The following is a 23173-nucleotide window of genomic DNA, read 5'->3' on the forward strand; positions in this document are numbered from 1 at the left end:
GCCACTTTCCTTCTTTCTCTCCTAGAGAGTAGGGAAGCAGCAGTGACCATCTTGGTACTGCCTGATCTAACACACCTCTCTTTATGTAGCTCCCAGCCCCTTCCAGTGTTCCCCACAATGTCCCTGCCTCTTTACATACCCAGTGCGGCTCTACCAAGAGCAGGAACAGTGACAGTTGAGTAAAACTTCATTTCTTCCCATTATTTGTTAAATCTTCTCAAATTGACTGAGAAGCAAGACCTCAATGACTCATATCTTTCCTTTTTTTCTTTTTTTTTTTGGTAGAGATGGCTATGGGGGTCTTGTTGCATTACCTCGGCTGCTTTTGAACTCCTGGGCTCAACTGATCCTCCTGCCTTGTCCTCCCCAAGTGTGGGGATTACAGGCGTGAGCCACTGCACCTGGCCTTAATCATGCATTTTCTTATCCAAATCACTGTTCCTGGTTGTCCATGATGCTAGAATTTTGATTCTCAGCTTTTTAAAGTCATATGTTGGTTCCTGCAACTTTTATCATTTGACCGGGTAAACATGTCGCCTGGGCAAATGGCATGTCAGGATTGACATTCCTTATAGAAAGAAATATTGAAAAGAAAACACCAAAACAAAGCTGGTTGCCAATTCAGTAGAGGTATTACCTGCCGGTGTTTTTTTCGTGCCTGAAAGTACCTGCATCCGAGAGGAGCCAGCTGGTGCCAGAATCATAAATAACATTTAGAATTTTGGCTATAGTGCATCAAAAGACTGCCGGCACATGTGTCGCTTATCCTGGGGTCGAGGGACCCATCTACAGCTGTGGACACTTCTGTTGTTCCTTTATAGGGCTTTGCGTCTTCGGGGGCCCCTTCACATCCACACTCTTTACTTTCTAGACTCTGCTTTATAAGAGTTTGCTTTGGTATTTTACTGTTTTTGTTTTTTTTTTAAGAGTTGGATGTCTTGCTCTGTCACCCAGGCTAGAGTGCAGTGGCACAATCATAGCTCACTTCAGCCTCTATGTCCTGGGCTCAAATGATGCTCCCACCTCAGCCTCCCGAGTAACTGGTGCTGCAGTCTTGCACCACCACGCCTGGCCAATGTTTTGATTTTTTGTAGAGACGGGGTCCTCACTATGTTGCCCATGCTGGTCTCAGACTCTTGGTCTCAAGTGATCTTCCCACTTCAACCCCTGCATAGCTGGGATTACAAGCCACTGTGCCCTGTATTTTAAATAAATCTTCATTTTCTTACATGCGAAACACCAAAAAAATTTAAAAAAAAATTCAAGGTCATCACTTTGTTTTCTTACATGCCAGACACACACACACACACACACACACACACACACAAATTGAAATTTATCAAGGTGATCACCAAAACATTCTGAAATAAACATAGGACTTTTTTTTCCACTATAATTTACACCACTGCATGCCCCATTAGTATACACACTTAAAGCTGATTGGACTGGGATTATAAGAAAACAGTTTATTTAAAATATAAAAGCATAAATAAACTTTTCGTATAATCCCACTCCAGTGAGCTTTAAGTTTAAGTGTGTGTGGTAAGGGGGCAGGCAGTGGTGTAAATCATATGGGGAAAAAGCCCCACATTTATTTGGGAATGTTTTGGGGGTATAGCATTTGATGACCTTGATTTTTATTTGGCAGAGGGGAGCATGTCAAAATAATGAAGGAGAAACTCACTAAGTAGTGGAAAGGTTTGTAACTTTTCGGTGATTTTTTATATTCCCCACCCTGGTCAAAGCTTTTCAGCCTTGCAGGATGGATACAAAATCCCAGCCTTAGGTGGGCGGACAGATGGTCTCTGAGGTTTACTCTGAGGCAAAGAAGCAGTGAAGTCTGACAAGCATCCCATTGTAATTCAGGAAGCATGGTGGCAGGAAACTCCGGTTAAATTTCCGATCAGACTGGACTGGCGAGTTTCACAGTCTAGATGGTGGAGTCTGACCCTGGGACGTCTCCTTGCTTGTTGGAGTCTCCGCAGTCCGTCACCGAACCTGGGAGTGGCCCAGTCCAAGTTTGTGCTACTTTCCCTGGGACGTAGTTTATGCCAGGAAAGCCTAGATGCTTACACCGGGGTCGTGGGTATTGGATTGTTTGGGGGGACTTCAATATATTATATTATTATTTCATGTTATGTATATTATTATACATAATATACTCTGTGTATTATATGTGTACATGCAGACACACATGATCATTTCCACTTCCATAAATATGCATCTTAAAACTCACCTAATCTACTGGAAGTCTTCAACATCATCTCCAACTACCCATCCTAATTGAACCAGCTTGCTGTTGTTTTTGTTGTTGTTGTTTGTTTGTTTTGAGACTGAGTGTAGCTCTGTCACCCAGGCTGGAGTGCAGTGGCTCAGTCTCAGCTCACTGCAACCTTCACCTCCTGTGTTCAAGCAGTTATTGTGCCTCAGCCTCCCAGGTAGCTGGGACCACAGTCATGTGCCAGCATGCCCAGCTAAAGTTTTTTTTTTTTTTTGTAGAGATGGGGTTTCACCATGTTGGCCAGGCTGGTCTGAAACTCCTGACGTCAAGTGATGCACACGCCTTGGCCTCCCAAAGTGCTGGGATTACAGGTGTGAGCCAGTGTGCCCAGCCTCCCGGCTTGCTGTATTTCTGACATGGTCTGTTATTTAAAAAGGAAGATTACAAGTGAAGAAGCAGACTTAGGAGACTCATCCTAATGTGTGTGCTTATGGGAAAGCCAGCCTTTTACAACAGGAATCCCATCAACAAGCAGACCCCCAGGGCAGCGCGTGACTGTTGATGTTGGTGAAAGCAGATGTCTTCTATTTTGCAGGGACAGCCTGACAGGCATGTTTACGTTAAGTGTCTGGATCCTCCGTGCAGGCACATACAAATTTCACCCTTTTCTACTCAAAGGGGTAGTTTCTTTACAAAGATGTAATCAACCCCCTTCCCTTAGCTTCAGCTGTGCAGGGGGCAACCCAGCCTTGCATAGGTTATTTAAGAGCTGGTGATGGTAGGAAATAAGCACTAGAAAATGTTTTGCTAAAATGGAGATGAAACCGTGGTCCTCGGAGTGGGTAGGCCTTACCTCTGTTGCTGTGCTGCGTTTGCTGATGTGGATATATAATCTGTGCACTTTTTCTTTTTTTTTGTCTCCTTCCCCTACACAGAGACCTCATTAAGAAGCTGCTCGTGGTTGACAGAACAAGGCGATTAGGAAACATGAAGGTCAGTGTTTGATCCTATAGGTATTCAGTGGTACCCAATGTGCGTGTCTGCCGTCTGACACCCATATTGGCATGTGCAGATAAAAAGCAAGGTTTAGCGGTCGGATTTAATCACTGCCCAAATTTCCAATCTGGTGCTTTATTTATTTATTTATTTTACTTGAAACTGCCAGGAAAGATCTATCAAATCTGAGTTTCTGGGCACACAACATCAAACTGGGTCTACGCTGTATCTCCCCTCCCCTCAAGCAAGGTAATAGAGCAATAACAATTTATAAGTTATTACTCATTATTTTGTTTACTTATTTATTTTATTTTTAAACAGCTTTACAGAGAGTGAACTCACACGCCGTGCAATTTACCCATCTAAAATGTGCAATTCAGTAGCTTTTAGTATACACACGATTATGTACAGCCACCCCCATGGTTCATCTTAGAACATTTTCATCAGCTCAAAAAAGAAACCCTTCAGCTATCACTGTGCTGCTATTCTTTCATCCTCTCTTGCCCTAGCCAGCGGTCCCCAACCTTTTTGGCACCAGGGGCCAGTTTTGTGGAAGACAGTTTTTCCACAGACCACACAACCTAAATCCCTCACATGCGCAGTTCACAACAGGGTGTGTGCTCCTATGAGAATCTAATGCCACCGCTGATCTGACAGGAGGCGGAGCTCAGGTGCCAACACCAGCCATGAGGGGCAGCCGTCAATACAGGTGAAGCTTCGCTCACCTGCCTGCTGCTCACCTCCTGCTGTGTGGCCCATTTTGGTTCCTCACAGGCCATGGACCACTACCAGTTTGTGGCCCAGGAGTTGGGGACCCCGACCCTAAGCAGCCACTAATCTACCGACTTTTTCTGTAGGGTTCGGTATTCCGGGCTCTGCTAAAAATGGCCCTGCTAAAAATGGAATTGTATAAAATGTAAGCTTTTGCGTCTGACTTCTTTCTCTGAGCATGATGTCTTCAAGGTTCATCCAGGCTAGAGCCTGTGTCAGAGCTTCCTTCCCTTTCATGACCACATAGTATTCGATTGTGTGGGCAGACCTTGTTTTGTTTATCCGTTCATCCATGGACGGACACCTGGGCTGTTTCCACCTTTTGGCTTTTGTGAATAGTTCCGCCATGGACATGGGAGTATATGTTTTATGTGCGCAAGTGATGATTTTAAAAGTTGTGCGTCAGGTATGATTTCCACAAACTTTCTTTTGTGTGGAGGCAAATGCATAATTGACAAACAGACTGTTCTGTAAGTAGTATCATACCTTTATGCAAGTTTTGGCATCCCTGAATTTGATAGAATTCATGAACTTTTTGTTGGCTATTTCTAGCTCTGGACAACCTTGGAGGGACTTATACATGGAGGAACTTCCATATATGTCTTGGCCCTGTAAATTACAGTCTGGAGAGACACAGTACACCCGGATGTGAGGCTTGAACCACTTGGCTCTCTTGGGGCCCTCTGTGTGGTTTAGGAGTCTCCAGTGGCTGCCATAACAATGGACCACAAACTAGGGGCTTAACAGGAGTTTCTGCTCTCCCCATCCTGGAGACCAGGAGTCTGAGATCAGGGTGTCTCAGGCCTCCAGAGGCTCTAGGGGAGGATCCTTCCTGCCTCTCCCAGCCCCTGGGTGCTCCAGGCATCCCTGGGCTTGTGGTCGCATCACTCTAGTCTCTGTCTTTTTCTTCACATGACCTTCTCCTCTGTGTCTGTGTCTCCTCTTCTGTCTCTCAGAAAGATGCCTGTCATTGGGTTTCAGGTCACCCTAATGCAGGATTATCTCTTCTCAAGAGCCTTCCCTTAATTACATTTACAAAGACCCTCTTTGCATGTAGGGTTCCATTCCCAGGTACTGGGAGTCAGGACATGGGCATATATTTTGGGGGCCACTGCCCAATGTGTGATAATTGTGTCTACTTCCTGCCAGAGGCTCTAGGGGGATCCTTCCTGCCTCTTCCAGCTCCTGGGGGCTCCAGGCATCCCTAGGCTTGGGGCTGCATCACTGCAGTCTCTACTTCCATTTTCACATGACCTTCTCCTCTGTGTTTGTGTCTCCTCTTCTGTCTTTTATGAGGACACCTGTCACTGGATTTAGGGCCCACCCTACTCCAGGATGATGTCATCTCAAGAACCTTAATTTAGTTACATCTGCAAAGACCCTATTTCCAAATTAAGTGATATTCACAGGCACTGGGGGATAGGACATGCACATATCTTTTTGAGGGACATTGTTCACCCGGTAACTGTAGTATTGGGGTATTTTTCTTTCCTGCCCTGTCAAAATTCCACACACTGACGACACGTGTTGTTTCTTTTGAAGAACGGGGCAAATGATGTGAAACGCCATCGGTGGTTCCACTCTGTGGACTGGGAAGCTGTTCCGCAGAGAAAACTGAAGGTACAACACATATCAGTGGGTGACTCAGTACGCCCGAGCTCTCCCGATAACAGGGACCGCCTCCGAATCCTGGGACTTCTTTATTGATGGCTGACATGTAATTAATTTATATAATACAACTATTTGTCTAAAACCTTTCATAAGCCAAGTTTCCCACTCTGTGAGTGTCTTAGTGCTAACCTAGTTCCCGCGAAGGCAGGAGCTACCTCACCCAGTCATGTACCACATGTTCTTCGTCCATTCACCTCTGGATGGACACTTACCCCAGATTTTGAAGCAGATTTTAGGAGACCTGGCCTGATTCCTGACTAGCTCTGTGACTGCTGAACCCCACTCCTTCCTGTTTAGTGGAAAGCGGTCAACAGGATTACAGAGATAAGTGAGTGTCTGGCACCATGGTCATCGTTCAGTCATGGTGGTGTATGACATGGAGAATATTCTTTGGAACATTTCTGGCCAAACTGCCTATTTTTAAACATCTGGCTTTTTGGCTGGGTGCTGTGGCTCACGCCTGTAATTCCAGCACTTTGAGAGGCCAACTCAGGCAGATCACTTGAACCTAGGAGTTTGAGCAATATGGTGAAATCCCATCTATACAAAAAATACAAAAATTAGCCGAGCATGGTAGCGTACGCTTGTAGTACCAGCTACTTGGGAGGCTGAGGCGCAAGAATTGCTTGATACCAGGAGGCAGAGGTTGCAGTGAGCCAAGATTACGCCACTGCACTCCAGCCTGGGTGACAGAGCCAGACCCTGTCTCAAAAAAAAAAAAAAAAAAAATCTGGCATATTTTTCAATATATAATACTTGTCTGTTTTATAAATGAGGAGACTGTGCCTCCAAGAAGTTAAGCAGTGTGTGGAACGTTACACAGCTGCTAAGCAGTATAACTATCACATGTACATATTTATGGGGGTACATGTTACATTTTGACACATGCATAGAATGTATATTGATCAACCGAGGGTAATCAAGGTATCCATCAGCTCAAACATTTATCATTTTTATGGGTTGGGAATATTGCAAACCTTCTAGCTATTCTGAAATATACAATATATTGTTAACTCTGGCCGCCCAGCTATGCTAGCAAACACTGGAACTTACTCCTTTTATCTAACATTATGTTTATACAATATTTCTTCATCTCACCTTCATCCCCCACCCACACCCTTCCCACCCTCTGGTAACCATCGTTCTACTCTCAACCTTCATGAGATCAATGTTTTTAGCTCCCACATATGAGCGGGAACATGCTGTGTTTCTCATTCTGCATCTAGCTTAGTTTATTATTTATTATTTATTTTTTGAGACAGCATCTTGCTCTGTCGCCCAGGCTGGAGCGCAGTGGCACGATCTTGCTCACTGCAGCCTCCACCTCCTGGCTTCAAGTAATTCTCATGCCTCAGCCTCCTGAGTAGCTGGGATTACAGATGCCCAGCTAATTTTTATATTTTTACTAGAGACAGGGTTTCATCATGTTGGCCAGGCTGGTCTCAATCTCCCGACCTCAAGTGATCCACCCGCCTCGGCCTCCCAAAGTGTTGGGCTTGCAGGTGTGAGCCGCCGCACCTGGCCTGGTTTAGTTTACTTAACATGATGATCTCCCATTCCATTCGCGTTGCTGGAAATGACAGGATTTCATTCCCTTTTATGGCTGAATAGTTTTTCAGTGTGTGTATGGACCACATTTTCTTTATCCATTCATCTGTTGGTGGACACTGAGGTTGATTCCATATCTTGGCTTTCATGCACACTCTGCACTGCATATGTTACTGATTGGAGTGTTCAATGGTAGTGTTTTCACCTTTGCACTTCAGAGTCAAAAGAATGGAGAATGCTTAGAAATGCTTAGTCCCAGTCCTCAGCTCAGATCAGAGTTTCTGGGGCTGGAGCCTGGGATGATACGCTTCTTCTTCTTTTTTTTTTTTTGAGATGGAGTCTCACTTTGTCACTCAGGCTCAGGCTGTAGTGCAGTGGAGTGATCTCAACTCACTGCAGACTCCACCTCTTGGACTCGAGCAATTCTCCTGCCTCAGCCTCCCAAGTAGCTGGATGTGGTGGTGCACACCTATAATCCCAGCTACTTGGGAGGCAGGGCTTTTGTATTTTTGGAAGAGATGGGGTTTCACTATGCTGGCCAGGCTGGTTTCAAACTCACGACCTCAAATGATCCACTCTCCTCGGCCTGCCAAAGTGCTGGGATTACAGGCGTGAGCCCCTGGACGTGGGCTGATGCACATCATTTTGTTCAAAGTTTTACCTTTTCAAATACTTTATTGTATTAAATTGCATTGGAGAAACAATTTGAATATATTTTGTCTATCCACATTGGTCAAAAACCAAGTCAATATTAAAACAGATATATTGCCAAGTCTCCCTCTTACCCCCTCCAAGCCACGTGTAGGTAATCACCTTTTATTCAGTTTTTCTGTGTATCCTTCTAGAGTTTCTTTGTGCTAATAAAAACCCACATGGGTACATGCATTCTTACTTTTGCCACTCATTTATACAAATCTGGAGTGGCGTAGTATGTACATGATTGTGGTCTTGCTTTTTGTATTTGACTGTATAATCTGGAGACCTGTCTACATACCTGGCTAGCTTCCTTATTTTTTTATTTTTATTTTTATTTTTGAGACGAAGTCTTGCTCCGTTGCCCAGGATGGAGTTCAGTGGTGTGATCTCGGCTCACTGCAACCTCCGCCTCCCGAGTTCAAGTGATTCTCCTGCCTCAGCCTCCCGAGTAGCTGGGATTACAGGCACCCGATACTATGCCTGGCTAACTTTTGTATTTTTGGTAGAGATAGGGTTTCTCCATGTTGGCCAGGCTGGTCTCAAACTCCTGACCTCAAGTGATCCACCCGCCTTGGTCTCCAAAGTGCTGGGATTACAGTTGTGAGCCACTGTGCCCAGCCAGCTTCCTCATTTTTAAAAAAACTGCCTTGTATTCCATCACATGACTGTACCATAGCTTACTTAATATGTCTGTATTTTGAGACAGGATCTCACTGTGTCATTCAGGCTGGAATGCAGCGGTGCAGTCATGGCTCACTTGGAGTATCGACCTCCTGGGCTCAAGCAGTCCTCCCACCTCAGCCTACTGAGTAGCTGAGACTATAGGCACATAGCACCACACCTGGCTGTTTTTTGTGTTTTTTTGTAGAGACGGGACTCCCTGTGTTCCTCAGGCAGGTCTCAAACTTCTGGGACTTAACAACCCTCCTGCCTCAGCCTCTTAAAGTGTTGGGATTACAGGCGTGAGCTCCCACACCCAGCCTCATTCACAATATTTTAATTCAAAGATTGCCGTGTTCATAAATGAAGGGAAGACAGCTTTAGTGTTTTGCAAATCATTTTCATTTATGTGCAGCATCCTAGCGTCCTGTTCCTTTCTAACCATGCCTTTGTGCTTCGGCCGTGTCTCACAGCCTCCCATCGTGCCCAAGATAGCTGGCGACGGCGACACTTCCAACTTCGAAACTTACCCCGAGAATGACTGGGACACAGCCGCGCCCGTGCCGCAGAAGGATTTAGAAATCTTCAAGAATTTCTGACGACAGGAGCTCACATCTGGAAGGTATATCTTTATATTTAGTAATTACCAAAAAATGAGACTGACTCGACCCCACATCCAGGTGAGGCTGCGTTTACTGAATGGGGCTTAACCTCAGCGGTGAAGCAGAGCAAAGGAGAATGATTCCAAGGGTCAGTGACATAAACACAGCCATGCCTGTGACTCCAGGTCAGCATGTGGTCGGAGGCATCAGCATCACAGTCCAGAATCCATCTTCTGCCTCAGAACCTGCACGTCTAAATAAGAGCCCTGGGTGGTTTGTGCGTGCCTGAACATTTGAGAAGCCCAGCTCTTCTGGTCCCTGTTCCAGAAACCCTGAGTGACAGGCGAGCTTCCTTACAATAATTAACAAGTATTTTCAAAAGTCTCTTAGGTCCCCTTTGGTTAAAAAATAAGAAGAAGAAACATACCCTCATAGGAAATTTGCTAAGCTTTGAAGATAACTGGAAAAGGATTTTGAGTCTATTACTTCTTTGAGCCTTTGAAAGTCTGTTATTATTTTTTAAATAATAATAGTATTTTTTAGAATCCCTCATGAAATTTGCTAAGCTTTAATTTAAGATGACTGGAAAAGGGTTTTGACTGTTATTTCCTTGAGTCTTTAAAAGTCTGTTATTAGTTTTTAAATATGGATTAAAAAGAGCTTTCGGTTATTCCTCAATTCTAAATTGCTCGGTTATATGACTTCAATTAGATCTTTCTTCCTGTAACATACGAGCAAGAAAAATACCAGTGAAGCAAAATATTGTCAGTGATGTGTCTACTCATTGACATAGCTTGTTTTCCCACGTTGATTTCCATTCCCATAATTTTCCTGTAGTCTTCCCAGTTATGTGAAGTGGAAAGCCAGTTGGCTAACCAACACCATTTGAAACAGACACCAAATGTCACAGTTGCTGATTGGGGAGAGGAACCAACCTGCTGAAAGACAGGGTGAATGAGAACCCTCCATCCTGGGCGAGTGTTTCCATGGATGTATCAAGAGGAAAACTAGATAAAAATTAAAATAATAGACAACAAAATGATAGAGGAATAGGTGGCTATGACCTCGAGAAAATAACCTGTCTCCGTGGCATGGCTTCACCTCAGTATGTGATGAACGCTTTTACAGTGGTGACTGGTTTGTATTAACATGAGAGTGTGTAACTTTATCAACTTCATAAATGCTTGTGAAATCCAGTTGTGGGTTTTAAAAATCATAAGATGTTCCTGAATGTGTTTGTTTCTCTGGTCTACTCTGGGGCTTACATCTTCGCTAACTTGCCCATAGCATCTTACGAATTATGTCTCTCCAGGAAGTCTTTAAAATGATGTAAAGACTTGGTTTGCTTTAGTATGAAGGACCCATTGATAAGCCACAAAAATAGAACCTTTCTCTAACAGAGAGCCCTCAGTTGTAAAATTTACTTCAAGAACAAAAAAGCTTCCATTGGATGGATTTTTGTCTTATAATCAGTGAACAGTCTCCTTACGTCCTGTCCCCAGCTGCCCCTACTGTCCCTGAAAAGGATTCCGCACGTAGGAATAACCTTTCTCAATCTGGTACGCATTGTTGAGAAAGTATGTGTAAGTATTATTTTTGCTAAGTGGAATCATTTTTAATGTAGTTTGGCTAGTGGTGGTCAGGGCTCTGTTTAATGAATTTTTTTTTTTTTTTTTCTTTTTGAGACGGAGTTTCGCTCTGTTGCCCAGGCTGGAGTGCAGTGGCGCGAGCTCAGCTCACTGCAACCTCTGCCTCCTGGATTCAAGTGATTCTCCTGCCTCAGCCTCCCGAGTAACTGGGATTACAGGTGCCTGCTACCACACCAGGCTAATTTTTTGTATTTTTAATAGAGATGGGTTTAGCCATGTTGGCCAGGCTGGTCTTGAACTTCTGAGCTCAGGCAGTCCGCCCGCCTTGGCCTCCCAAAGTGCTGGGATTACAGGCATGAGTGTGCCCGACCCAGATGCAGTATTTTAATCCGTCTCAGTAATTTTATCAAGTAATTTGCATGCCAAACACATCCCTGGCATTTTCAGCAACGAGCGATTAGGTTCAGGAATTTTATGCAAGAAGATAGTTCTTCATGAAGCCAAATCTTCTCCTGTAAATAGGACACCAGTTCAGATGAATCACTGCACTTGAGGGCAGCTTAGAAACTGTGCTTTAGCCGTTCATCTTTGTTTGAATCACCCCACATGCCTTTCTAAATGTGGAGGAGGAATTTAGGAGAACTGACTCACTATGTCTTTTAATTTACTTTGTAATAAAATATTTTCTGTCTTGCTGTGAGGTTCTCTGAGGAAGCATGTTGAATTGGGGGTTCCATTTTTCTTGTGCGGGTCATCATCTATCGGTGGATACATTTATCTATTTATGGATAAGCGTATGATACAACATTCTTTAGGCTGGGTGGGGTGGCTCCTACCTGTATTCCCGGCACTTTGGGAGGCCGAGGTAGGAGGCTCACTTGAGGTCAGGAGTTTGAGATCAAGCCTGGGCAACATAGTGAGACTCCATGTCTACAAAAAATAAAAAAGTTAGCCAGGTGTGGTGGTACATACCTGTTGTCCCAGCTACTCTAGAGGCTGAGGTGGGAGGCTCGCTTGGGCCTGGAAAGATGAGACTGCAGTGAGCTGTGATTGTGCCCCTGTAACTTCGGCCTGGATGGCAGAGTTAGACCGTATCTCAAAAATGAAAACAGGGCTGGGCAAGGTGGCTCACGCCTGTAATCCCAGCACTGTGGGAGGCCGAGGCGCATGGATCATCTGAGGTCAGGAGTTCGAGACCAGCCTGGCAAACATGGTGAAACCCCGTCTCTATCAAAAATACAAAAATTAGTCAGACATGGTGGCAGGCGCCTGTAATCCCAGCTACTCGGGAGGCTGAGGCCAGAGAATCTCTTGAACCCGGGAGGCAGAGGTTGCAGTGAACGGAGATTGCACCACTGTACACCAGCCTGGGCAACAAAAGCAAAACTCCGTCTCAAACAAACCAACCAAAAAAAACCCTTACCTTTGAAACATTCTTCATTTCCTTTTTATTGGCCTCTCCTTTTAGAATTCAGGCTTATGGATCCTTGCAAAAAGAATTACAAAGGGAAGTTTTCTTTGTTATCACTTAGGAAAAGGAAACCTTTGTGTTATCATTGAGATGATCATGATTACGAAATTCATCCAGTTACTGAGAAACTCACAAAATCTTTCATCCTATTTCACGCTAGAAACAGGAAGATTGGAATCGGCCTGGAACAAAGAACTGCACCTAAGCAGACCAGAAGTAAAATGTCTTCTTCATGGCATAAGGACATTTCCACTTTTCTGTGTACCTGTGTGTATAGAAATAGATCAGAGCACAGTTGAAATTAATGGAACTGGCATTATTTAAGCAACTGGAATTCCACACTGTAGGAAGGTTTTGAAAATTGTTTGGTTGTAGTTGTTCTCTTATCCTTTAGTGTTGTGTGCCTACTGGGATGTCTTGGTTTTTCTCATAGACTTAAGTTTATAAGTTTGAACTGGACTTGTTCGATTATAACCACAAATTGTTGTGTGTGTGTGTGTGTGTATGCCTGTGTGTATATATAGAAGTCATTATGGTAGATGCACAGAAATTGTGCAGTGATGTAAATGTTCATACTTCACAGAGCCTATAATTTTTATTTTTCAATTTGTTTTTTCAAAAATCTCTTCTCGGGGACAACATCTGAAGGGTATGTTGCATGCATTAAAAAAAATCATCTCACATGTATTTTATAGTTTGGGGGAAGAAAATATCATGGGGAGATCTACCTTCAGTATCTTTAGTGCTTCCTACCTGGTAACTTGAGATTTTAAAAGAAGAAACAAAGAGAAGAAGATATGGGAGCGAATTTATTCCAAGAATCTACAATGACATTGAAGTTGTTGGAGGAATGTACTGTATTTAAAACAACCTTCTGTGACACATTCAACAATTTCATCTGAGCTGGGTGCAGTGGCTTGTTCCTGTAGTCCCAGCACTTTGGGAGGCTGAGGTGGGTGGATTGCTTGAGCCCAGGAGTTGGAGACCAGTCTGGGAAACATGGTGAGACCTCATGTCTACAAAATACAAAAAACTTAGCCGGGCATGGTGGCACGTGAATGTAGTCTCAGCTACTCAGGAGGCTGAGATGAGAGGATCACTTGAATCCAGGGAGGTCCAGGCTGCAGTGATCCGAGATCGCACCACTGCACTCCAGCCTCGGTGACAGAGTGAGACCCTGTCCAGAAAAAAAAAAAGAAAAAAAAGGCAATGGCTTTGTGCTTTCGAAGGTGGAATGAAGAGAACGTCCACCTTAAGGCTTTAAAAGACAGTGAAGGTGGGTACAGTGACGCACTCCTGTAAACCTGGGACTTTGGGAAGCTGAGGCAGGAAGATCGCTTGAGCCTAGGAGTTCGAGACCGGCCTGGGCAGCATAGCGAGTCCTCATCTCTATAAAAAGAAAAAAAAAATGTTAAAACACAGTGAAATTGCAGAAACAGAACACAGCTGCCCTTTTTCATCAATGACCTTTTCTTCACGTGGAGGTCAACTTAGTAGGTGAGAATAATGAGTAGGTTCAGTAGAATAAACTCTTTACAATTAATCAGTCAGTGGAAAATGATGTTCAGATGGTGAAATGTGGCAATGTTTTAGACAACTGTATTTTCAGCCTGTGCGTCTCACTGACCATCTTTTTGGGATTAACAGTTGAGGGCCATCATTGTCTCAACATTTAGCATGCGGTTTCCCATCAGTTTTACCGTGAATGTGAAAAGGTGAAACTGGTGCTGACCTCGGCAGCAGGTATACTAAAATTGGAATGACACAGAGGAGATTAGCATGGCTCCCTTTGCAAGGAAGATCCGTATATTCATGCAGCATTCCAGATTTTTTTTTAAAAAGGTTACACTGTGCACTGAGATGTGGAGCTAGAAGGAAAAGCATTAGGTCTCATGTTTGCTGACTATAAAAATAAATCATAGTAATATTATTGAACATTCTACTTTATAAATTATTAATAAAACCATAAATGAAACCCTTGAGCACATTTTAAAAAGTACATAGACCCATGAGTCCATATGCCTATTTTTAGGTTGTCTGTTTTATTATCCAGGATTTCATACTCAGATGAAAATTAGTATCAGGAAAGCCTGAAATGCCTTAATTGTGAACTGATATGCAGGAAAATGAAATATGCAAGCACATTGATGACCTCGTTCTTTACGGACATCGTTATCAGCCTCTAGCCATGCAGAACAAATGAGAAATTAGAAGCAATTCCAAGAACGTGTGATGGTGTGAAAGCCACTTTTGACCGTCGCGCACATTTCAGCGTTTGAAGTGACACGGGCTACCTGGTAACTGCCCATGGCGGGGTCATAGTTTAAATGGCCCAATGTCAGGTAGAGGTTAATTTAATCAACATGAGCTATAAACATGGAACAATCACTATGTATAATTTTAAAATAGTTTACCTGGCCAGGCATGGTGGCTCACGCCTGTAATCCCAGCACTTTGGGAGGCTGAGGTGGGCGGATCACCTGAGGTCAGGAGTTCGAGACCAGCCTGGCCAACATGGCGAAACCCCCGTCTCTACTAAAATACAGAAATTAGGTGTGGGGGTGCCTGTAATCCCGGCTACTTGGGAGGCTGAAGCAGGAGAATGGCTTGAACCCGGGAGGCGAGGCTGCAGTGAGCCGAGATTGTGCCACTGCCCTCTAGCCTGGGCGACAGAGCGAGACTCCATCTCAAAAAAAAAAAAAAATAGTTGACCTGGGTGGTCATTCCAAAATTTTCTCATAGATGATCATGTGAAACAATCACCGTGCAAAATGTGGAGGAAAATTCATTACAATAATCACAAAATTTGTATCAGAAAAACATTACAAATTTACTTTACTTCATGTAATTTTATGAGTTGGCAGTATTTTCTTAAATTGGAATACTATAAGAGAATATCTTTAGGAAATGGATATGTTACAACAAGAAGTATATTGGGGCAAGTCTTGTTTTTCTTTTTTTTTTTCTTTTTTTTTTGAGACGGAGTCTCGCTCTGTCGCCCAGGCTGGAGTGCAGTGGCCGGATCTCAGCTCACTGCAAGCTCCGCCTCCCGGGTTCACGCCATTCTCCTGCCTCAGCCTCCCGAGTGGCTGAGACTACAGGCGCCCGCCACCTCGCCCGGCTAGTTTTTTTGTATTTTTTAGTAGAGACGGGGTTTCACCGTGTTAGCCAGGATGGTCTCGATCTCCTGACCTCGTGATCCGCCCGTCTCGGCCTCCCAAAGTGCTGGGATTACAGGCTTGAGCCACCGCGCCCGGCCCCGCAAGTCTTGTTTTTCTGAAGGGAAATGCCACCAGCCCGCTTTCATAGGCATTGATAAAGCCAGGAAGGAAATAAAGTCACAACCGAATAGTATACACTGTATCTACGGAATTCTTCTAATTCCTTTGCAACAGAAGTCTAAATCCTGCTTAGCCTAAACATATCTATAGCCAGCGATGGGCAGATTATATTTGCTGTCAGCATGATAGAATAAGAAGCAGAAATCCCCCAGCAGTGGGGCAAGATTGCGCGCTTCGTCCCCTCACAGTGCTGTTCAGCCCCACTTCCTCTCCATGCCCATCAAACAGCTGCACAATCACTTGTTAGTGAATTTCTCATTCAGCGTTCTGTTTCTTTCTGTCCACACTTAAAGACCAAATCATTTGTTTGCTTTGAAGAAAAAGCAAAAACAAGAACAAAAACACCAAATCATTTGAAATCACTACTCATTAAAAAAAATCACCTGTGGAACCAAACAGTTGAGTGGTTTGTGATGTGTTCGCCATTTCTGTGTTTGACCTACGTGGCCTCTAGTTCTTTGGACCATTGTAACTGTGAAACTATGGCTTAATACTGTTAAAGACCCCAAGGCTCAACTCTGTAGCCAGGGTGCACCTCAGGCTGCACAAATACCACACCAGAATGTCATAGTCATTCATGGCTCCACCTACTGAGTGAACAGAGTGCAAGACAGCACTGGCTTGGGTTTTACTTTTGTAGCCAGTTAACTTTGCATCAGGTCTGCATAGTCCTTGCAGCCTTTGATTTCTCCAGTTGTAGAGATTTGAAATGGGGTGCCCGGGTTCCTCTCATTTTTCCTTCAATCTACCTAGCATGCATTTTACACACATTGGAGGAGTCGTATGCACTGTTTTTTTCTCTGTTGCTGACGGAGGCAAGAAGGCCTTCTAATTAGTCTAACTTAAAGGGATGGCATTCACTTAACAAACGCAAGAAGAAAAGCACATGAACAGGTGTCTTAATGCATTTCGATAGTTTCTTGGTGGGGGGGGTGTGTCTTGGTGAAGGTGGGGGGGCTATATTTTCACCAAGCCTTTTCATAATCAAGTTTGCTTTGCAAACCTTATGGCCTTGCACCCGGCAGAAGAGTCCTTCCTAATAACAGGGGAATGCCCTGTCAGGTTCTCTGTAAATTATTGTGTGTTGGGAAGTTCTGTTGAGGCTTAGTTTGATCTTCCGTGGTGGACACCGTCTGTTCTGTATGGAAAAGGCGTTACAATTGTGTTTTAGCGGATGGGATTTGAAGCCGTTCCATGGTCCTTATCCTGTGAGATGGCTGTTGAGCTCTGCTCAGCTGTTGTAGCTGAATTCTTGTTTTGCGCTGAACGTTGGGCAGCCTCAGTATGTTGCCACCGTGCTTCTGGGGCCCCCGTGACTGCCGCCGGATGCCGCGCACACAGGCAGAGTGCCTTTGCAGGTTTGTGCACCCCTTGGCGAGCCACAACTGGGAACCCCGTGGGGTGACCCCACCTTCTCATGGGGGGTGGGGGAGGGGAGTGCCTATTTTTAATCCTGTCTGTTTGTTGCACAATGGAAATCACTGTGATTTGTATATATGCCCTAGGAAAATTTTACTGCTGTCTAATTTATGTAATAATACTGTTGATTCCAGGTTTGTTTAATAAAACTTTTTATCTTTTCAGAAGTCTGAGTCTCGTCTGCTTCTGTCTCCAAACAAGCTGTGGCTTTTCTCCTCTGGTCTAATCCCAGGATGGGCAATGATCTGTAGGGGCCACATGGCAGATATTTTCCGCATTGCAGGACACACAGTCTCTGTTGCACAGAGTACAAAAAAGCTGCTATAATTAGGCACGGAGGTGCATGCCTGTAATTCCAGTGCTTTGGGAGGCCAAGGCAGGAGGATCGCTTGAGCCCAGGAGTTTGAGACCAGCCTGGGCAACGCAGCAAGACCCCATCTCTACAAAAATTAGAAAATTTGTCAGGAGTGGTAGCATGAGCCTGAGATTGCTCAGGAGGCTGAGGTGGGAGGGACACTTGCGCCCAGGGGGTTGAGCCTGCTTTGAGCGATAATTATACCAATGCCCTCCAGCCTGGGTGACAGAACAAGAACCTGACTCTTAAAAAAACAAAAAAGGCCGGGCGCGGTGGCTCAAGCCTGTAATCCCAGCACTTTGGGAGGCCGAGACGGGCGGATCACGAGGTCAGGAGATCGAGACCATCCTGGCTAACACGGTGAAACCCCGTCTCTACTAAAAATACAAAAAACTAGCCGGGCGAGGTGGCGGGCGCCTGTAGTCCCAGCTACTCTGGAGGCTGAGGCAGGAGAATGGCGAATGGCGTAAACCCGGGAGGCGGAGCTTGCAGTGAGCAGCTGAGATCCGGCCACTGCACTCCAGTCAGGGTCACAGAGCGAGACTCTGCCTCAAAAAAAAAACAAAAAAAACAAAAAAAGCCCCATGGACAATATGTAAACAAGCGGGCATGGCTGTGCTCCAATAGTTTTATTGACAAAAATAATCAGAGGGCCGGATTTAGCCCGAAGGCCAGCATTTGCTCATTCCTGTTGTAGCGTGCGATGTTGACTTTGCAGACTGGCTTCACGGGCTGTTAAAAATATGCTGCCCTCATCATCGTGAATGAATAAAATATTTTATTGCTTCCTCTTATTACTCACATATTTGACACCCAGGTTTCTGAGTGACATTCGTAGCTTGCTAAAAACAGCCTGCCTTTGTACACTGTAAAATCAATTGATTTGTAATTTTTGACACTCACATAGCACTTGCTATTAGCAGAGGCTGAACTATGACACCTAGTTAAGGGTCAAACACAAGCCTGTTTACCTATGACCAAGCTGTCCCTGTTCCCATCTTGGAATTCCCTGGGGAAGGGAGTCTTCCCATGGGCTGGTATGGCTGTTCAGGGTCTGGTTCCGCATCTTCTGGGAGGGAGCCCTCGGGAGTTTCTGTAGCACAGGCTCTTGGTGAGTGCCAGGCTAATTTGGAAAGGACGTGTTTGTGTGTTTGTTGGAAGGCTGGGGGAGGAGTCTTGAAGCCCCCTCGGCACAACAAACATGCTTTGTACTTCGGGGTAAGATTGCTAGAGATTGTCCAGGGTTGTGTCAATTATGTGTCATAGATATGTATGAATATTTAGCCACACCCTGTCGGAGCTCTCTGACTTTCCTAGAAGTCAGGCTCATCTTGTATACTTGTTGAAAGGACCAGATAACCTTCTTCCGAGGGTGTGAAGGAAAATCATAGTTAGGCGGACCCCTGTCATCTTAACAAGAGGCTGTCTCGGGTATCGCTTGCAGAGACAGGAGTTGCGAGAGTGTTTTGTTTTGTTTTGCGACACAGTCTCCCTCTGTTGCCCAGGCTGGAGTACCCTGGTGCAATCGCAGCTCACTGCAGCCTCGAACTCCTTCTCTCAAGCGATCCTCCCACCTCATCCTCCTGAGTAGCTGGGACTACAGGTGTGCACCACCACACCCAATTAATTTATTTTGTATTTTTATTTTGTAGAGATGAGGTCTCCATATGTTGCCCAGGCTGATCTCAAACTCCTGGCCTCAAGCGATCCTCCCACCTTGGCCCCGCAAAGCACTGTGACGGTGGGTGTGAGGAACTACAGTTTGGGGAGCACCCGTTTTATGTGGGCAGTGAGATGCACTGTTACATGTGTGTGCAACAAAGTTATCCTTCAATTCTTAAAATACTGCAACGCATGGGACACGGGCCCACTCTAACCACTGCTAAAAGACAAAGCTGTTGACACAAGAACTCAGCAGAAAACAAACTCACAGAGCTAGGGTTTCCATTCCATCTGCTGCTGCTCACACCAAGGTGCTAAATAACACTTCAATAATAAATATGTGTTACATAAGCATAACATACAATAAATATATGAATATAATATGTACATATACAAATGTATGTTTACATATTATAAAATTAATGTAATATATTAAATGCATTAATATAATTTATGTTATATTTAATGTATTTATGCAATATATGTATATTTAATACATACAATATATGAATATGTTATATTAACATACAAAATATACATAATATATGTTAAAGTACTGTATATTAAAGTGCTGTATATGAATCTATGCATGTAATATATACAACACTTTATTATACATAATATGTATACTATATAATATATAGTGTATATATGTATACTCTATGTATATAATGTATATATAATGTAATTTATAACTATATGTTTAGTATATATCAAATTTATATATTATATATTTATTATATATAATAATACATAGACGTTTATTAAAGAACAGCATTCTGTATTTTCCGATAAAAATATTGGATGCGAGTTAAAACCATCGAATGCTGAAGACCTACCGTGAGTGTATTGATGAGGGAACTGGAAATTCGATGTTTTGTTATAAGGCAGAAAACCATGATGTACTAAAACTAGTCCATCAACCCTTCTGTGGATCAAATTTTTTAAAAAGATTTTTAATTTACATTTTTATTGACAAATCATACTTGTGCATATTTTTGGGGTACATACCAGTGTTTGAGTAAACATAATGTATAGTGATCAGATCATGGTAATTAGCAAATCCGTCAGGCATCTCAATCAGGCATCGTTTCTTTGTGTTGGGAACATTTAATATCCTCCTAGATTTGGAACTGTATATTATTGTTCACTATAGTTATTCTACAGGGCTCCTGTCTAACTGTAATTTTGTATCCTTTAAGAAATCTCGGCCGGGCAGGGTGGCTCACGCCTGTAGTCCCAGCACTTTGGGAGGCTGAGGCAGGTGGATCATGAGATCAAAAGTTCGAGACCAGCTTGACCAACATGGTGAAACCTTGTCTCTACTAAAAATACGAAAATTAGCTGGGAATGGTGGCACACGCCTGTAATCCCAGCTGCTCAGTAGGCTGAGGCAGGAGGATTGCTTGAACCTGGGAGGCGGAGGTTGCAGTGAGCCGAGATCGCACCATTGCACTCCAACCTGGGCGACAGAATGAGACTGTCTCAAAAAAAAACAACCTCTTTCTATCCCCTCGTCCTCCACCCTTCCCAGCCTCTAGTATCCTGTGTTCTACTTTTTATTTCTGTAAGAGCTACTTTTAGCTCCCACGTGAGTGAGAATCTGATATTTGCCTTTCCAGTTCTGCTTATTTCACGTAACATAATGTCCTCCAGTTTTATCCATGTTGATGAGAATGACAGGATTTCATTCTTTATTAGTGGCTGAATGGTATTCCATGGCACATATATGCTGCCATATTTTCTTTATCAATTCATCTGTTGCAAATTTATTGTATTATATTATTTTTGTTGAGACAGAGTCTCATTCTGTTGTCAAGGCTGGAGTGCAATGGCACGATCACAGCTCACTGCAGCCTCGACCTCCCAGGCTCAAGCCGTCCTCCCACCTCAACCTCCAAAGTAGCTGGGACTACAGATGCACCCCCACCATGCCTAACTAATTTTTACATTTTTCTGTAGAGACAGGATCTTGCTATGTTGCCCAGGTTGGTCTCAAACTCCTGGGCTTGAGTGATCCTTCTGCGTCAGCCTCCCAAAGTGTTGGGATTATAGGCTCTCACAAGCCACCATGTCTGGCCTTGCAAATTTATTTTACTAGGCAAGCTGCCTTTGAGAATTCCATGAAAGAGACCATTTTCTACACATGTAAAGCTACAATTCAATTTTTAAAATTCGGATAAAAACCACAACATGAGATCTACCCTGTTAAATTTTTACATGTCTGATCCACACTGTTCACCATGAGCTCTGTCTTGTCCAGCAGATCTCCAGAAATTCTTACTTTGCGTGACTGAAACTTTACACCCATTAAACAGCAAGTCCCCATTGTCCCCTCTTCTCAGTCCCTGGGAGCCACCATCAACCACCCCCTACTCCAAAAATCAGAGAAGACACAGGCCTGCACACCTGGGTCTTAACTTTCATCTGAAACATTTTTAGTTCTCAAGGACATCACGGAGAATAGATTCACGCTTTCGTATCTAGTTACAAATGTTTGGCTTTGAGCCGGCTGCAAACTCAGCTTTTAAAATCCCCTCGGGGGCAATGTGTCGGAAACCCACTGGCTGAAAAACAATTCATAATGAATCAGGAATTGTGCGGAGGCCGTTTTAAAATGAGTGCCTTGGAAAAATGAAAAAAAAAATCTACAAAAGGCAAAGTTTAAAAAATGATGTCATTCCAGTAAGTGGGGAATGAAGAAAGGTAATTTGGTCTACAGAGTTCAAGAGTTCTTGCCGTTATTTTACACTGGGCTTGTTTTTAATTGAACTGATGAATAATGACCAGAATGCCTGAACATCTAGAGCTGGAGAAAGCTGGCCCTGGAGAATGTACGTCGTTCATTATTTGTGAACGTCAGCTACAGGAGTCAGTACAGGATACAGTGGAAGGATCCATTTCATTGTGGACAGATGTTTAGATGCCTTTTCTTTTGTCTTGGGTTTTTTCTTTTTCCCACCCAACCCCACTCTGCCTTTTCTCTAAGAAAAGTATCTGGTAACAATCCAACACGGGAAACGTCTGCTTCTTTCAAGAATATAATCTTTAAAATAGTGAGTGCTTAACAAGAGATTCTCCAAGCTAATGTTTTTCATACCTTTACCGTGGCCACCATGAGAACTATATTGTGCATATTTTACAGAACCACCCGGACTCACATACGTGCAAACGCACACACGCCCCTGAAACTAAAGTTGAACAAGACAATCCAAACTTTACAATATTAATAGTGTAGAAACAGGGTTATCAAATATGAATTTATTAATCATGGTTACATAGAGCACTGTTTTATTTCAAATTATTTTTAATACGAGTAGAGACCTGCAAAACTGAATCCATAGCCCTTTCTTGGGTCTTGGTTAGTGTTTGAAAAGCACTTTTCTATTAAAAAAAGTGACTACTCTGCACTCCGTATCTCTTTGCTTTTCCACATTAAAACGGGACTCAATATTGGTGATTTCACAAGGGAGCAAATGCCAACTAGTCTTGAGAGAAAACTTGTTGCTTGCTTTCTCATGACATCTGTGAATTAAAAACTCAAAACCATTTTATTTCCGTTGTTTAATATGGCACACAGCAGCTTTCTGGCTAAGGTGTGCATTTTGCAGTACATTTATTAGAATAATAGTATTCTGGCATTACGTGAATATGATTTTCTTTTCTCCAGCCCCTGTTTCTAGACTTTGTAAATTTGTACATTGACAACTAGTTGGTCCAGCTTCTTGGGTTTTTTTTTTGTTTTTTTTTCGTTTTTTAAAAAAAAAAAAAAAAAAAAGACTGCTGGGCCCAAAGTGCCGTTGATATTACAGGTTGCCATTACTTTTTATGAGCTAGTTTGCGATGCCAGTTGGATGGATTCTCTTTTCCTAACGGCAGTGGAATATCTGTGTCAGTTTCTGGCGGCCGATGACTCTGTAACCAGTCCATTTGAGAGACTGCCAACTCTCATGGAAGATCTGGGTGGACGTTGGAGTTCTGGATAGGTTTGTGTGTTCTCTTTTCCAAGGAGAAAGAAATGGTGGTGGAATTGCATGTGTCTAACTCTTAACTATTTCTTATCAGAGTGTTAGTTCTTATGGGCTGATGAATTCATCTTGTCTCAGTAACAAAGTGTCAACAAAATGTACTGAAAAGGGTTTTCTTTTAAAAACGATAAGAGAAACTATTC

General features: G+C 43.5%; 1 protein-coding gene and 1 non-coding gene across 2 annotated transcripts in view; both read left to right on the forward strand.

The window, feature by feature from the left end:
* The window catches only part of PRKX (protein kinase X-linked), a 94880-nt gene extending 81000 nt beyond the window's left edge, over positions 1 to 13880 (forward strand). Inside the window, exons 8-11 of the mRNA XM_026449581.1 lie at positions 3157 to 3214; positions 5531 to 5608; positions 9037 to 9185; positions 12386 to 13880. Coding sequence (XP_026305366.1) covers positions 3157 to 3214; positions 5531 to 5608; positions 9037 to 9162 — 262 coding nt within the window. The 3' untranslated portion in view covers positions 9163 to 9185; positions 12386 to 13880. The remainder of the gene's footprint in view (positions 1 to 3156; positions 3215 to 5530; positions 5609 to 9036; positions 9186 to 12385) is intronic.
* A 70-nt stretch (positions 13881 to 13950) lies between these two features.
* LOC111531385 lies at positions 13951 to 14057 on the forward strand. The gene has a single exon (XR_002728272.1). It is a non-coding gene; the product is annotated as a U6 spliceosomal RNA (small nuclear RNA).
* The last annotated feature ends 9116 nt before the right edge of the window (positions 14058 to 23173 follow it).

The sequence above is a fragment of the Piliocolobus tephrosceles genome, chromosome Y (assembly GCF_002776525.5).
Source record: "Piliocolobus tephrosceles isolate RC106 chromosome Y, ASM277652v3, whole genome shotgun sequence".
Taxonomy (NCBI): Eukaryota; Metazoa; Chordata; class Mammalia; order Primates; family Cercopithecidae; genus Piliocolobus; species Piliocolobus tephrosceles.